This window comes from Bombus affinis, chromosome 6 (genome assembly GCF_024516045.1).
Source record: "Bombus affinis isolate iyBomAffi1 chromosome 6, iyBomAffi1.2, whole genome shotgun sequence".
Classification (NCBI taxonomy): domain Eukaryota; kingdom Metazoa; phylum Arthropoda; class Insecta; order Hymenoptera; family Apidae; genus Bombus; species Bombus affinis.
In genome coordinates, this window is record NC_066349.1 from 7,882,647 (window position 1) to 7,900,930 (window position 18,284).

The window sequence follows — 18,284 nt, forward strand, 5'->3', positions numbered from 1 at the left end:
TAATATTATTTTCTAAATAAAATACATAACGATACTTGTATTATGATTTCATGTTTGTCAGTTTTTATAATTTCATATTCAATGCTCATAAGCCCAAAATAAATTGGGAAAATGAAACTTAGCAAGATCATTTTTTGTGAAGAAACAAACATTTTAAACTTGTGAATTTCAGTAATGCACGCTACGTAAAATGAAAATCAGTGTCATTTATGCAAATTATGAGATTTGCAACTAAGAGCATACAGAGACATATAAGCATACTGAGCATATAACATTAAAATATTTAGAGAAGGGTATAAATATGGAATATCCATTTTATTTTTCAGTGTAGAGAGTCTCAGAAGAGATATAAATAGAAAAAACACACGAAGAAGTTTGGGAAATTTTATGTAAAATGTGCTGTATAAACGTAGATCTCGTGGATCTTATAGAACTCCAGATCTTTTTTGGGGCTTTTGAACTTTTCCTAAACGAAGGTAAGATCGAACTATTAAAAATTATGGTAGTAGTATAGTATAGTGCAAGTTTTTTTGCTAATTCTATGCAAGCTACATATATTCTCAGCAGTAATAACTTACAGTTTATCGTCACACGTTATAATAACTACATTGTTCTAATGTAGTCAAATATCTTTAGTTAAACAGCTTTAATAGCTTGTATCATATCTTTTTCGAAATAATTATTTAAATTTTTCTATTTCTTTATCTAGCTTTATCCGTGCCATTTAAAGGAAAGATTGACACCCATTTGATTATTTACTGTATAAACCATATAGACGGTCATATAGCAATAAAGTATTTCTCATACTTCTGCCAATTCGTTATTTTACTTTTTCTTATTATGTCATAATCAAAACCATAAACACTTCACATCTTCATTGATTTACTAAATCTCGATTATAGTAGTACAACTTCCCGTTTTTGTTCTGTTTCAAAATCTCAGAGTAAACCAACGTGAGTTTCACTTCAATAAGAACGTAAAGACACTTCCTACTGCGGCTGGAACGTAAAATGTATATTAAATAAAAGAACGATAACTATCACCAATGGTTGCTAGGAGAGAGTGTTCTAGTCGTCATAACGCGTGATGTACAAAATTCATATCGATCGACATTATTAACACTGTCAGAACTGTACTGTGACTGTAACTGTAAGTACTATGTACGGAATAGAATTTGGTTTTCTCATATTTCCACCCTATCTCATATTCATAATATCTCCTCTGTCTATATCTCAACATTTATCTTCGAGGTATCTATGTTCTTCAACAATAGGGGACTTATTCTTTGTCTTCCAACGAAGCGTCCAACAAGCGACAACTTTAGAAAGAGATGATTGATATTTTATAATGTGCATCCTAACTGAAATTGGCAGTCCCTTAAAAGAACGATTACGTCATTTTCTTATAGGTATGCACATATGTAACTACCGTATAAACTGCTAATACAATAACACCAGCAATCAAACAGCTTTGACTCGATACAATAAATGAAATAATATGAAAATACTGTCATTAAGTTTCTCTATACCTTACCGAATCAATTTACTACCATTTTATACTTTGGATCTACAAAGAATCGCTTCATGCATTCGGCACGGCATGCCAGTTTTATCGAGTTTGTGGTTCCGTGCGTTGCGTTTCTTTAAAAGTCGTTGTTTCAGGAATTTGGAAATATGGACGGTAAGAGGAAGGGACCCAATATACTTATATTATACCGAGATCAAAATAACTAACGTTTCGTTTACTAATAATATTAACGGTATCTGAATTATACTTCAGTATATATTTTATATCGATAATTTTATTCAATTTTCGAAATATGTAGTATTTCAGAAAACCGGAGAACAGTATCCCAATATATATGACATTCCTTATTATAACACGATCAAGAAGTATTTAAGATTTTTGGGCCTAGATCCACACCAAAAATATGGATTGATCATTGTAATTATAATGGTGATTAGTATGACAAGCGGACTTATTCCAATGGTAAGGTAAACATATGGGGAATGCAAGTCATAGAAATAGTACTATAGTTAAAATATATAAAGTGATTGAATTCTGCGGAATAAATTAAATAGTCAGAGAATATCATTAAACAACTGGAACTTATAATTCATTAGTCAATCGTATTGTACGGATCATTATGCACCAAGAATCTGGACATGGTGCTCGAGTGTTTGCCGCATTTAGGTGCACTTTTGACCAGTGTTGTTAAAATATTGAATGTTCATCTCAACAGAGAAAATGTACGCAAATTTATTACTATTGAACAATCTTTTCGGACGAAAGCATGTTATAAAGTTATGACAACACGTGTTATGTTACAGTTTAAAAAATTGTTCGATTCCATAACGAAAGAATGGCAGCAGCTGAAATTAAGTCAAGATTTGTACATTCTGGAAGAAGTCACCATACGAGGCAGCAAAATGGCGAAATTGTATCGAAGTAAGTTATCGTGTCTTAAATTTTCAATCGATGTACTTTTAGTACACGCAAAAATGGTTTCGTACTACTTAATATTTCACACATAAATGATCAATTCTAATCTTTTCAGATACTCTATTAATATGTATGGTACTTTTTTTACTCGTTCCACTGCTTCCTCCTATGTTGGATATCGTTCTTCCACTAAACGAAACTCGACCACGACAACAAATACTTAATGTTAATTACGTGCTTTTTGACAGCGATAACTATTTTTTCTACGTGTACTTACAGTTATCTTGGACGTCAATAGTAGTTTCGATAATCATAGTTACCGTAGATTCTTTATTGATGCTTATAGTACACCATAATAGTGGACTATTTATAGTATGTGGGTAAATATGATTTACTCAATACAATTATATTACATATAATTATGTATATATATTGCCGCTTAATAATATTTGCACATATTTTACCTCATTGCAATATAACAATAAAATTGCAGATGTTCAAGTTTTTCAGATGTTTATTAGAATGGGTCACGAAAGTACTTGAACAATCAAATATTAATATTTTACTTTTTTTTGTACTAAATGTTTTATAGCTTTTATATTCGTTTATATACGTTTATATATATTTGTATAAAATTTTAGATTGGTTTGAAACTTTACAAATACAATAATGACAGATGTGTCGCATTACAGTCAATAAAATTTCAAAATGCTTTATGCAACATATAGAATAAATGTATACATGAAACAACATATATACATTTGCCAGCCACTGTATGTACCAATAGACATTATGATAATTTCTTTTAATTCTCGATATATATCCAGGCACCAAATCCAGAAGAGTACAAGGCACTTAAATTCATTCACTAATGAAATTATGTCGGAACGTTACACATACAAACAGATCAGAAATTGCGTGATCATGCACAATAAAGCCATAGAGTTGGTATTTAACAAATAACGATAAAATACAATAAATTATCAAATTGTTATTGAACGAGATTAATCATTTTTATACATTGCATTTTTAGCTTTTACGATATATTAGATGAAAACAATCGAATTAGCTATATGATTCAAATTGGACTAAATATGATTGGTATAACCACGACAGCTGTTCAAGTAAAGATATTCTTATATATTCTTCGTGAAAATCTAGCGAAGCTTGAAAAATCATTAGCCTAATCAATTGTTTTATATTTGCAGACAGTCATTAACTTAGATAGACCGGGAGAATCAATTAGAAGCGCAGTGCTATGCGGTGCAAATCAGTTTCATCTATTTATGCTGAGTTTACCTGGACAAATACTTATAGATCACTGCACCGAGCTAACGAAACAACTGTAGCTGTTTAGTGTTTTCAAAGCATAAGTGCAGCAGAATCTCGATTATCAGATCACAGATTAATGAAGATTTGCGAGTGGTCCTGTACATGAAAGATTGAAGAATAAGAATAGGAACTGATGAAAATTTTTACTATTTTATCCAAACAATTTTGTTCGCTTCTGATATTAGTATTTATAAAATAATTCAAAGTTAATGATGCTTTCCTATGTCCAAACAAAGCTATTCGATTATTCGAATAGCGCATATCATTGTTAGATCGAATAATCAAGATTCTGCTGCTTCTTATTAATCATAGAATGTAATGTTTTACCGATATCGAAACAGATACAATTCTACATGGTATGGAGCACCAGTAAAAGTTCAAAGAATGCTTTATATGATGCAAATAAGAACTAGGAGGCCATGTACACTAACTGCGTGTGGATTGTACCAAATGAACATTGAGAACTTTGGAACTGTATGTAACACAACATAAGTCGATTGTAATTGTTGTACTATATCAACCATTACTTACAATCGTTTTCATTGTAAGACCTTCAAAACCTGCATGTCGTATATTACGATGATAATGTCATTAAAAGGATGAAGTCCACTGTTACCTCTATATCCGTTGCATTTTATACTTGGACTGAGTATGCATGAAGATGGTATAATAACCGATATAATAGTTTGTCATTAAATCGAACGAACAAATAGTGTTAATAAATCACGATGATTAGTTGATATACTTTAATTCGCAAGTAATACTGTGTACCTTCCCAAAAATTACTGTACTGAACCTTTTTAAATATTGCCAGAAAATACAATGTGTGTATGTATACACGATTACTAACGTTATCAAGGTAAACGGATATGATACAAGTACGCAATTAAATCAAGCGAGTAATAATTATTTTTTTATTTTTTGCATCACATGTACAACAACGCTGCACAGTTATATAGGAAAACACTGCAAACAAAAACATAATGGCTCTGGTAGAAATTCGAACTACTTCACTGAGCAGTTTCATGTTTATCAGCGAACGCGTATGCAGTGCAATGTGTAATCAATATTTCAGAACAATTACAACTCTTGATCTTTCAAGGAAATCGACCGATGGCACGACAATGGCGTACGTGTCATTTTTTACCTACTATGCGGTTTTGACGGTACTTTGAACCTGCTTTAAAAATAATACGTACCTGTCCAGTAAACAAAATGATTCGCAGCCATATCTAATGATTGCAATTTCGTACTTCATGTAATGCCGAGTATTTAGTACAACTGTGTTTACTAGATATTGTTCGCTAGTTCTGGAAATGAATAGGTACATTTATATACTTTACGAACATTAAATAGTTACAAACAGAGTTTCGCTTGCATATCTAAAATCTGAAATCTATCCAAAAATCTGATCTCATGGACAGTAAGGCAAAGGTACAACGAGATAATATTTACATCGCGATTAAAATCAATCAATTATATTTAAAATGGCTCGTAAAAGTATTATATTAAGTATTTCAGGGAAACGTAAGACAGTATCGTGATATATCCGAAATCTAGTACCATAAAGTACTCACGAAGTACTTACAATTAGTAGAACTACTCCCACGTCAAAAGCAAGAAGTCCGGAAATACTAGCACAATTGTTGTGATGATTAACATCACAAGCACGCTCCTACCATAAGAAGAAGAATAGTTTTTAAAATGTTATTATAGATAAAAAGAAGAAACTGAAGAGTGAATTGCACGTAACAGATTAAATAATCAGGTAAGATTGACAAACAGTCGGAGTTCGAATTATTCATTATTAGAATTATATGCAGGAATCTGTACGAACAATGTGGATGCCGTGTTTGTATGTCTACCGAATGTAGCTGCTTGTATGCCCAGTATCGATAAATTATCGAATATACATATGTATAGAAAGGACGTACGCCAATTATTTATTATACAAAGTAGATTTCAGGCAGCAAATGTTGAAATGTTGAAAGGACATGGTATTTTATATATTGTAGTTTAACAAGATATTCGATTTCGCGTCGAAAGAGTGGCAGTAGTTGTAATGAAATAATTAATTATCCCTTCTAGAAAAAATAGTCCTACAAGACAATGAAATGACCCAATTGAATGGAAATATCATCACTGTAAAAAGTGATTTCCGAAATCGAATCAATTTTTAAAAATTGGACCACACAATTTGAGTTTTTGTTTTGAGGCGTTAGAGACAGTAGTTTATCCTTACGTTTCAGACAGTCGTCAATTTTTATACACCAGTACGAGCTCTTAAATGTGGTGTATTTTGTGGAGCCATTCAGTTCTATTAGTTTGTGCTCAGTTTATCTGGACAATACTTCTAGACTATTATGCTGACTTAATGAAACAGTAGTACGTGTTTAGTGTCGTATTTAGTGTGGCCATCATATGCAAGTTATCATACTAATCTGCAATGTAACGTTTAACCGAATTGAAATAGGTACAATTCCACATGGTATAACATATCGGTAAAAATTCAAAAAATGTTTTACGTGACGCAAATAAGGTAGAAGAAGCCATGTGTCTCAACAGCAGATGGATTCTACGAAATGAATATGGAAAACTTTGGAATATTATGTATTTCTATAATGCTGTACTTGTATGTGTATACCGTAATTGTATATTATCTACTTTCCGATTATTTTAAATTTTAAGACCTTCAAAACGTGCATGTCGTCTTTCACAGTGATAACGACGGCAGAATAATGCTTCCACGTCAGCTGTGGGAAATATGGTAGTATAGTCATTATATTCTGACATTGAATTTGGACTAAACAAGAATGCAGGTAATAGTAAAAGTAACCGACATATATCATTAATTTTGTATTATTTAAATCACCCATTATTTAAATCATAAATTATATTATTGAATATGCAAACAAGAATTATTGTGTAATAAAATTACATGTCTAAATTAACGATTAACTACTATTAGTAGTTACTAGATTTCTTCCCCATATATATTATTCTTCTATTACATGTACACAGTAAGTTTCATCTTCGTCTTATAAAATAAGGAGTAGAATAAAGCGACCATAATTTTAGTTGAAATTATGATACCTGCATCTTGCACAATAAGTTACTGACACGATTGTGTACTTCTCGAATGAAATAATTTTGTCGAAAATGCAAATAAGATTATAAACCATCATTTGTCATATATTGTTTTTACTTTTATTCGAACCTTGTGTCTGTGAACTTTACAGAAATGATTAATAGTACTCTATTCCTCCGAATTCTTTGTACATTATCACAAAAAAGTTTATTTTCGTATTGTGTGTAAGAAGGTTTTTCATTGTTCAACAATAGCAAGATACGAAACAAAATTTCAGAAATACGCATGCCTTGTAAGTAACATTATAACCTTGCCATTTCTTGTTCGTAGAAGAACCTTTAATTGGCTATAATATCTAAAATAGTAAAATAAACTCACAGTACTTTCTTAAAGAATTAAATAGTTTCAACTATGTGTACAGCAATCCTCTGTTAAGAACCGCAACCAACATTTCATTTTGTACTTTTTCCAAATGTAAGTAAAATCGGACTATTAAAAATTACGATAGTAAGATGAAACCGTGTTTCTTTTGAGAAAAAAAGTTGATCGACAAGATAGGCACTGAATGTACAGTTCGCCTTTAAAATATTCGGAAAATATTATTTTTGCCGTGAAAAATTCTGGTTGGACATCTGAATTTGTCGAATGGAATTTAAATCAATTCATCTACTAAAATTTGTGTCCTTAGTGATTTTCTTTTACTAGAAAGTTCAGGTTATTTGCTAATTGTATGCACGTTACATACATTATCAGCAGTAATATCTTCATTAATTTTGGCACACATATAGGCCAACTATATACATCTAGCAATATAGTATTTCTCATATTTCTACCAATTCGTTATTTCAGTTTTTCTTATTATACCACAATCAAAACCATAAGCATATCACATCTTCATTGATTTACTAGATCTCGATTATAGTAGTATAACTTCCCTTTTTTGTTTTGTTTCAAAATCACAGAGTAAACCAACGTGAGTTTCACTTCAGAAAGAGTGTGAAGACACTTCCTACTGCGGCTGGAACGTAAAATGTACATTAAAGAAAAGAACGATAACTATCAGCAATGGTTGCTGGGAGAAAGTGTTGTAGCCGTCATAACGCGTGATGTACAAAATTCATATCGATCGACATTATTAACACTGTCAGAACTGTACTGTGACTGTAACTGTAAGTACTATGTACAGAATACAATTTGGTTTTCTCATATTTCCACCCTATCTCATATTCGTAATATCTCCTCTGTCTATATCTCAACATTGATCTTCGAGGTATCTATGTTCTTCAACAATAGGGGATTTATTCTTTGTCTTCCAACGATGCGTCCAACAAGCGATAGCTTTAGAAAGAGATGATTGATATTTTATAATATGCATCCTAACTGAAATTGGCAGTCCCTTAAAAGAACGATTACGTCATTTTCTTATAGGTATGTACATATGTAACTACCGTATAAACTGCTAACACAATAACACCAGCAATCAAACAGTTTTGCCTCGATACAATAAATGAAATAATATGAAAATACTGTCATTAAGTTTCTCTACACTTTACTGATTCAATTTATTACCACTTAATACTTTGGATCTATAAAGAATCGCTTCATGCATTCAACACGGCATGACAGTTTTACTGAGTTTGTGGTTCCGTGCGTTGCGTTTCTTTAAAAGTTGTTTCAGGAATTTGGAAACATGGACGGTAAGAGGAAGGGATCCAATATACTTATATTATAACCAGATCAAAATAAGTAACGTTTCGTTTACTAGTAATATTAACGGTATCTGAATTATATTTCAGTATATAATTTATATCGATAATTTTATTCAATTTTCGAAATATGTAGTATTTCAGAAAACCGGGGAACAGTATCCCAATATATATGACATTCCTTATTATAACATGATCAAGATGTATTTACGATTTTTGGGCCTAGATCCACACCAAAAATATGGATTGATCATTGTAGCTATAATGGTGACTAGTATGACAAGTGTACTTATTCCAATGGTAGGTAAACATACTGTACGTACATATTATAGAAATAGTACAATAGTTAAAATATGGTAATTTATTGAATTCTGCGTAATAAACTAAATAGTCAGATAATGTCATTAAACAACTGGAACTTATAATTCATTAGTCAATCGTATTGTACGGATCATTATGCACCAAGAATCTGGACATGGTGCTCGAGTGTTTGCCGCATTTAGGTGCACTTTTGACCAGTTTTGTTAAAGTATTGAATGTTCATCTCAACAGAGAAAATGTACGCAAATTTGTTACTACTGAATAATCCTTTCGTACGAAAGCATGTTATAAAGTTATGACAACACGTGTTATGTTGTAGTTTCGAAAATTGTTCGAATCTATAACGAAAGAATGGCAGCAACTGAAATTAAGTCAAGATTTGTACATTCTGGAAGAAGTCACCATACGAGGCAGCAAAATGGCGAAATTGTATCGAAGTGTGTTATCGTGCCTTAAATTTTTAATCGGCATACTTCTAGTACACGTAAAAATGGTTTCGTACTGCTTAATATTTGGCACATAAATAATCAATTCTAATCTTTTCAGATACTTTATTAATATGTATGGTACTCTTTTTACTCATTCCACTGATTTCTCCTATGTTGGATATCGTTCTTCCACTAAACGAAACTCGACCACGACAACAACTTGTTAATGTTAATTACGTGCTTTTTGACAGCGATAACTATTTTTTCTACGTGTACTTACAGCTATCTTGGGCTTCAGTTGTAGTTTCGATAAGCATAGTTACCGTAGATTCCTTATTGATGCTTTTAGTTCACCACAATAGTGGACTATTTATAGTATGTGGGTAAATATGATTTACTCAATACAACTATATTACATAAAAATATGTATATATATTGCCGCTTGAAAATATTTGCACATATTTTAATTCGTTGCAATATAATTATAAAGTTACAGATGTGCAAGTGTTTCAGATGTTTATTGGGGTGGGTCACGAAAATACTTGAGCAGCCAAATACTAATCATTTACCTCCTTTTGTACTAAATGTTTTATAGCTTTTATATTCGTTTATATACGTTTATATATATTTGTATAAAATTTTTGATTGGTTTGAAACTTTACTGTCGCATTACTGTCAATAAAATTTCAAAACGCATTATGCAACGTATAGAATAAATGTGTACATGAAACAACATATATACATTTGCCAGCCACTGTATGTACCAATAGACATTATGATAATTTTTTTTAATTCTCGATTGATATCCAGGCACCAAATCCAGAAGAGTACAAGGCACTTAAATTCATTCACTAATGAAATTATGTCGGAACGTTACACATACAAACAGATCAGAAATTGCGTGATCATGCACAATAAAGCCATAGAGTTGGTATTTAACAAATAACGATAAAATACAATAAATTATCAAATTGTTATTGAACGACATTAATAATTTTTACACATTGCATTTTCAGCTTTTACGATATATTAGATGAAAACAATCGAATTAGCTATATGATTCAAATTGGACTAAATATGATTGGTATAACCACGACAGCTGTTCAAGTAAAGATATTCTTATGTATTCTTAGTGAAAATCTAGCGAAGCTTGGAAAATCATTAGCCTAATCAATTGTTTTATATTTGCAGACAGTCATTAACTTAGATAGACCGGGAGAATCAATTAAAAGCGCTGTGCTATGCGGTGCTAATCAATTTCATTTGTTTATGCTGAGTTTACCTGGACAAATACTTATAGATCATTGCACCGAGCTAACGAAGCAACTGTAGGTTTTTAGTGTTTTCAAAGCGTAAGTGCAGCAGAATCTCGATTATCAGATCACAGATTAATGAAGATTTGTGAGTGGTCCGGTATATGAAAGATTGAAGAATAAGAATAGGAACTGATGAAAATTGTTACATTTTTATCAAAAAATTTTTAGTCCTTCCAGATATTGGTATTTATAAAAGAATTCAAAGTAAATGATGTTTTCCTACGTCCAAGCAAAGCAAATCGATTAACCGTACAGCGCATACCATGGTTAGATCGAATAATCAAGATTCTAATGTAATCTTATTAATCACAGAATGTAATGTTTTACTGATATCGAAACAGATACAATTCTACATGGTATGGAGTACCAGTAAAAACTCAAAGAATGCTTTATATGATGCAAATAAGAACTAGGAGGCCATGTACACTAACTGCGTGTGGATTGTACCAAATGAACATTGAGAACTTTGGAACTGTATGTAACACAGCATAAGTCGATTGTAATTGTTGTACTATATCAACCATTATTTATAATCGTTTTCATTGTAAGACCTTCAAAACCTGCATGTCGTATATTACGATGATAATGTCATTAAAAGGATGAAGTCCACTGTTACCTCTATATCCGTTGCATTTTATACTTGGACTGAGTAAGCATGAAGATGATATAATAATCGATATAATTGTATGTCGTTATATCGAACGAGCAAATAGTGTTAATAAATCACGATGATTAGTTGATATACTGTAATTCGCAAGTAATACTGTGTACCTTCCCAAAAATTACTGTACTGAATCTTTTTAACTATCGCCAAAAAGCACAATGTGTGTATGTATACACGTTTACTAACGTCATCCAGGTAAACCGATATGATACAAGTACTCAATTAAATCAAGCGAGTAATAATTATTTTTTTATTTTTTGCATCACATAAACAACATCACTGCACAGTTATATCGGAAAACACTGCAAACAAAAACATAATGGCCCTGGTAGAAATTCGAACTACTTCACTGAGCAGTTACCTGTTTATCAGCGAACGCGTATGCAGTGCAATGTGTAATCAATATTTCAGAACAATTACAGCTCTTGATCTTTCAAGGAAATCGACAGATGGCACGACAATGGCGTACGTGTCATTTTTTACCTACTATGTGGTTTGGACCGTACTTTGAACCTGCTTTAAAAATAATACGTACCTGTCCAATAAACAAAATGATTCGCAGCCATATCTAATGATTGCAATTTCGTACTTCATGTAATGCCGAGTATTTAGTACAACTGTGTTTACTAGATATTGTCCGTCAGTTCTGGAAATGAATAGCTACATTTATATAATTTACGAACATTAAATAGTTACAAACAGAATTACGCTTGCATGTGGATTCATTAACTACCATGATGCTATTCTAAAAATCTGATCTCATGGACAGTAAGGCAAAGGTACAACGAGATAATATTTACATCGCGATTAAAATCAATCAATTATATTTAAAATGGCTCGTAAAAGTATTATATTAAGTATTTCAGGGAAACGTAAGACAGTATCGTGATGTGTCTGAAATCTAGTACCATAAAGTACTCAAGAAGTATTTACAATTAGTAGAACTACTACCACGTCAAAAACAAGAATTCCGGAAATACTAGCACAATTGTTGTGATGATTAACATCACAAGCATACTCCAGCCATCTGTAAGAAGAAGAATAGTTTCTATAAAGTTATTATAAATAAAAAGAAGAAACTGAAGAGTGAATTGCACGTAACAGATTAAATAATCAGGTAAGATTGACAAACAGTCGGAGTTCGAATTATTCATTATTAGAATTATATGCAGGAATGTGTTTGAATGTCTACCGAATGTAGCTGCTTATATGCCCAGTATCGTTAAATTATCGAGTATACATATGTATAGAAAGGACGTACGTCAATTATTTATTATACAAAGTAGATTTCAGGCAACAAATGTTGAAATGTTGAAAGGACATGGTATTTTATATATTGTAGTTTAACAAGATGTTCGATTTCGCGTCGAAAGAGTGGCAGTAGTTGTAATGAAATAATTAATTATCCCTTCTAGAAAAAATAGTCCTACAAGACAATGAAATGACCCAATTGAATGGAAATATCATCACTGTAAAAAGTGATTTACGAAATCGAATCAATTTTTAAAAGTTGGACCAAACAATTTGAGTTTTTGTTTTGAGGCGTTAAAGACAGTAGTTTATCCTTATGTTTCAGACAGTCGTCAATTTTTATACACCAGTACGAGCTCTTAAATGTGGTGTATTTTGTGGAGCCATTCAGTTCTATTAGTTTGTGCTCAGTTTATCTGGACAATACTTCTAGACTATTATGCTGACTTAATGAAACAATAGTACGTGTTTAGTGTCCTATTTAGTGTGGCCATCATATGCAAGTTATCATACTAATCTGCAATGTAACGTTTAACCGAATTGAAATAGGTACAATTCCACATGGTATAACATATCGGTAAAAATTCAAAAAATGTTTTACGTGACGCAAATAAGGAGAAGGAAGTCATGTGTCTCCACAGCAGATAGATTCCACGAAATGAATATGGAAAACTTCGGAATATTATGTATTTCTATAATGCTGTACTTGTATGTGTATACCGTAATTGTATATTATCTACTTTCCGATTATTTTAAATTTTAAGACCTTCAAAACGTGCATGTCGTCTTTCACAGTGATAACGACGGCAGAATAATGCTTCCACGTCAGCTGTGGGAAATATGGTAGTATAGTCATTATATTCTGACATTGAATTTGGACTAAACAAGAATGCAGGTAATAGTAAAAGTAACCGACATATATCATTAATTTTGTATTATTTAAATCACCCTATTGAATATGCAAACAAAAATGATTGTGTAATAAAATTACATGTCTAAATTAACGATTAACTACTATTAGTACTTACTAGATTTCTTCCCCATATATATATTATTCTTCTATTACATGTACACAGTATGTTTCATCTTCGTCTTATAAAATAAGGAGTAGAATAAAGCGACCATAATTTTAGTTGAAATTATGATACCTGCATCTTGCACAATAAGTAACTGACACGATTATATACTTATCGAATGAAATGATTTTGTCGAAAATGCAAATAAGATTATAAAACTCTATTCCTCTGAATTCTTTGTACATTATCACAAAAAAGTTTATTTTCGTATTGTGTGTAAGAAGGTTTTTCATTGTTCAACTATAACAAGGTCGGAAACAAAATTTCAGAAATACGCATGCCTTGTAAGTTACATTATAACCATGACTTTTTTCGTTCGTAGAAGAACCTTCACTTAGCTATAATATCTAAAATAGTAAAATAAACTCACAGTACTTTCTTAAAGAATTAAATAGTTTCAATTATGTGTACAGGAAACCTCTGTTAAGAACTGCAATCAACATTTCATTTTGTACTTTTTCTAAATGTAGGTAAAATCGGACTATTAAAAATTACGATAGTAAGGTGAAACCGTGTTACTTTTGAGAAAAAAAGTTGATCGACACGATAGGCACTGAATGTACAATTCGCCTTTAAAATATTCGGAAAATATTATTTTTGCCGTGAAAAATTCTGGTTGGGCATCTGAATTTGTCGAATGGAATTTAAATCAATTCATCTACTAAAATTTGCGTCCTTAGTGATTTTCTTTTACTGGAGAGTGCAGGTTATTTGCTAATTGTATGCAAGTTACATACATTCTTAGCAGTAATATCTTCATTAATTTTGGCGCACATATAGGCCAACTATATACAACTAGCAATATAGTATTTCTCATATTTCTACCAATTCGTTATTTCAGTTTTTCTTATTATACTACAATTAAAACCATAAGCACTTCACATCTTCATTGATTTACTAGATCTCGATTATAGTAGTATAACTTCCCGTTTTTGTTTTGTTTCAAAATCACAGAGTAAACCAACGTGAGTTTCACTTCAATAAGAGCGTGAAGACACTTCCTACTGCGACTGGAACGTAAAATGTATATTAAATAAAAGAACGATATCTATCAGCAATGGTTGCTAGGAGAGAGTGTTCTAGTCGTCATAACGCGTGATGTACAAAATTCATATCGATCGACATTATCAAAATTGTCAGAACTGTACTGTAATTGTAACTGTAAGTACTATGTACGGAATAGAATTTTGTTCTCTCATATTTCTACCCTATCTCATATTCGTAATCTCTCCTCTGTCTATATCTCTACATTTATCTTCGAGGTATCTATGTTCTTTAACAATAGGGGACTTATTCTTTGTCATCCAACGAAGCGTCCAACAAGCGACAGCTTTAGAAAGAGATGATTGATATTTTATAATGTGCATCCTAACTGAAATTGGCAGTCCCTTAAAAGAACGATTACGTCATTTTCTTATAGGTATGCACATATGTAACTACCGTACAAACTGCTTATACAATAATACCAGCAATCAAATTGTTTTGCCTCGATACAATAAATGAAATAATATGAAAATACTGTCATTAAGTTTCTCTACACTTTACCGAATCAATTTACTACTGCTTGATACTTTGGATCTATAAAGAATCGCTTCATGCCTTCGGCCCGGCATGCCAGTTTTATTGAGTTTGTGGTTCCGTGCGTTGCGTTTCTTTACAAGTCGCTGTTTCGAAATTTGGAAACATGGACGGTAAGAGAAAGGAACGCAATATACTTATATTATACCGCGATCAAAATATCTAACGTTTCGTTTACTAATAATATTAACGGTATCTGAGTTATATTTCTGTATATATTTTATATCGATAGTTTTATTCAAATATAATTCATTCAAATAATTTTATTTAATTTTCGAATTATATAGTATTTCAGAAAACCGGGGAACAGTATCCCAATATATATGACATTCCTTATTATAACATGATCAAGAAGTATTTGAGGTTTGTGGGGCTAGATCCACACCAAAAAAATGGATTGATCACTGTGATTATAATGATGACTAGTATAACAACCGTACTTATTCCAATGGTAAGATAATCATACCGTGGGTGCAAGTTATAGAAATAGTTAATATGAGACAATTGATTGAATTCTGCGTAATAAATTAAATAGTCAAGTAATGTCATTAAACAACTGGAATTTATAATTCATTAGTCAATCGCATTGTACGAATCATTATACACCAAGAATTTGGACGTGATGCTGGAGTGTTTGCCACATTTAGCTGCAATTGCGACCAGTTTCGTTAAAATAATGAATGTCTATCTCAACAGAGAAAATGTACGTGTATTTATTATTATTGAATAATTTTTGCAGACGAAAGCATGTTATAAAGATATGACAACACGTTTTACGTTCTAGTTTAGAAAATTGTTCGATTCTATAACAAAAGAATGGCAGCAGCTGAAATTAAGTCAAGATTTGTACATTCTGGAAGAAGTCACCATACGGGGCAGTAAATTGGCGAAATTGTATCGAAGTAAGTTATCGTGTCTTAATTTTTTAAACGGCTTACTTCTAGTACACGTAAAAACAGATTCATACCACTTAATATTTCGCACTTGAATGATTAATTCTAATCTTTTCAGATACATTAATGACATTTATGGTACTCTTTTTATTCGTTCCACTGATTTCTCCTATGATGGATATCTTTCTTCCACTAAACGAAACTCGACCACGACAACAACTACTTAATGTTAATTACGTGTTTTTTGATAGCCGTAATTATTTTTTCTGCGTGTACTTACAGTTATCTTGGGCGGCAATAGTAGTTTCAATAAGCATAGTTACCGTAGATTCTTTATTGATGCTGATAGTTCACCATAATAGTGGACTATTTATAGTATGTGGGTGAATATTATTTACTCAATACAATTATATTACATATAATTATGTATATTCACTACCGCTTAAACATATTAGCACATTTTTAATACGTTGCACCATAATTATAATATTACAGTTTTTCAGATGTTTATTACAGTGGGTCACGAAAGTACTTGAGCATCCAAATACTAATCTTTTACTTCTTTGATAGTAAATGTCTTATAGCTTTTATATCCATTTATATACATTTATATACATTTATATACAATTTTAGATTGGTTTGAAACTTTACTAATACAATAATGACAGATGTGTCGCATTAGTGTTAATAAAATTTCAAAACGTTTTATAAAACATATGTAATTGATGTATAAATGAAACAACATATATACTTTTGTCATCCACTGTATGTATCAACAGATATCATGATAATTTCTTTTAATTCTTGTTATATATCCAGGCATCAAATCCAGAAAAAAACAAGGCACTTAAGTTCATTTACTAATGAAGTTATGTCGGAACATTACACATACAAACAGATCAGAAATTGCGTGATCATGCACAATAAAGCCATAGAGTTTGTATTTAACAAATAACGATATAGTATAATAAATTTTTAAATTATTATTGAACGACATTAATCATTTTTGTTTGTTGCATTTTTAGCTTTTATGATATATTAGATGAGAACAATCGAATTAGCTATATGATTCAAATTGGACTAACTATGATTGGTATAACCACAACTGCCGTTCAAGTACAGACACTCATACAGTGAAAATCTAGTAAAACTTGAAAAATCATTAACCTAATCAACTGTTTTATATTTGCAGACAGTCATTAATTTAGATAGACCGGGAATATCAATTAAAAGCGCTGTATTGTGCGGAGCTAATCAGTTTCATTTATTTATGCTCAGTTTACCTGGACAGATACTTGTAGATCATTGCACCGAACTAACGAAACAATTGTACGTGTTTAGTGCTTTCGAAACGTAACTGCGGTAGAACCTCGATTATCAGATCACAGATTAATGAAAATTTGTGGGTGATTCTGTATATGAGAGATTGAAAAATAAGAATAGGAACTGAAAATTTTTACTTTTTTATCCAAACATTTTTGTTCGCTTCTGATATTAGTATTTATAAAATAATTCAAAGTAAATGATGCTTTCCTATGTCCAAACAAAGCTATTCGATTAGATCATGATTAGATCAGATAATCAAGATTCTGCTGCTTCTTATTAATCATAGAATGTAATATTTTACTGACATCGAAACAGATACGGTTCTACATGGTATGGAGTACCAGTAAAAACTCAAAAAATGCTTTACATGATGCAAATAAGAACTAGAAGCCCATGTACACTAACTGCGTGTGGATTGTACCAAATGAACATTGAGAACTTTGGAACTGTATGTAACACAGCATAAGTCGATTGTAATTGTTGTACTATATCAACCATTATTTATAATCGTTTTCATTGTAAGACCTTCAAAACCTGCATATCGTACATTACGATGATGTTGTCATTGAAAGGATGAAGTTAACTGTTACCTCTATATCCGTTGCATTTTATACTTGGACTGAGTAAGCATGAAGATGGTATAATAACCGATATAATAGTTTGTCATTATATCGAACGTACAAATAAAATTAATAAATCACAATAATTAATTGATATACTTTAATTCGTAAGTAATACTGTGTTCCTTCCCAAAAATTACTGTACTGGATCTTTTTAAATATCGCCAAAAAGTACAATGTATGTATGTATACATATTTATTAACAGAAATAATACGGGTCCTAATTGAACTAGCATTAATAAA

The 18,284-nt window shown here is 31.4% G+C and overlaps 2 protein-coding genes across 15 annotated transcripts in view; one reads left to right on the forward strand and one right to left on the reverse strand.

Annotated features, from left to right (window-relative positions):
• The first annotated feature begins 1,128 nt into the window (after window positions 1-1,128).
• Window positions 1,129-18,240, forward strand: LOC126917570 (odorant receptor 9a-like). 14 transcript variants are annotated; one of them, XM_050724565.1, is made up of 11 exons: window positions 5,448-6,593; window positions 14,579-15,315; window positions 15,490-15,653; window positions 15,780-15,905; window positions 15,987-16,104; window positions 16,214-16,478; window positions 16,915-17,031; window positions 17,121-17,211; window positions 17,288-17,424; window positions 17,737-17,869; window positions 17,945-18,240. In XM_050724565.1, the coding sequence occupies exons 2-11, from the start codon at window positions 15,309-15,311 to the stop codon at window positions 17,996-17,998; spliced, it is 1,212 nt and encodes a 403-aa protein (XP_050580522.1). In that variant the 5' UTR covers window positions 5,448-6,593; window positions 14,579-15,308; the 3' UTR covers window positions 17,999-18,240. The 14 variants fall into 14 exon arrangements, with proteins under 14 accessions (XP_050580523.1, XP_050580519.1, XP_050580520.1 ...); XM_050724567.1 differs by lacking the exon at window positions 5,448-6,593 and adding an exon at window positions 12,480-13,443; XM_050724566.1 differs by lacking the exons at window positions 5,448-6,593; window positions 14,579-15,315; window positions 15,490-15,653; ... (6 more) ...; window positions 17,737-17,869; window positions 17,945-18,240 and adding exons at window positions 1,129-1,680; window positions 1,826-1,989; window positions 2,124-2,249; ... (5 more) ...; window positions 4,116-4,248; window positions 4,324-4,514.
• LOC126917564 (crossover junction endonuclease MUS81) overlaps window positions 4,666-18,284 on the reverse strand; it is a 44,775-nt gene continuing 31,156 nt past the window's right edge. The window contains exons 11-15 of the mRNA XM_050724540.1: window positions 12,231-12,324; window positions 11,405-11,943; window positions 5,363-5,449; window positions 4,974-5,084; window positions 4,666-4,740 (exon numbers count right to left, since the gene is read on the reverse strand). The gene's annotated coding sequence lies outside the window, so the exon portion shown is untranslated. The remainder of the gene's footprint in view (window positions 4,741-4,973; window positions 5,085-5,362; window positions 5,450-11,404; window positions 11,944-12,230; window positions 12,325-18,284) is intronic.

Coding starts and splice junctions, on each gene's coding strand:
- LOC126917570 (XM_050724562.1), top strand. Junction 3,387..3,475: donor ATGCACAATAAAGCCATAGA/GTTGGTATTTAA, acceptor TTGCATTTTTAG/CTTTTACGATATATTAGATG. Junction 3,788..4,115: donor ACCGAGCTAACGAAACAACT/GTAGCTGTTTAG, acceptor ATATCGAAACAG/ATACAATTCTACATGGTATG.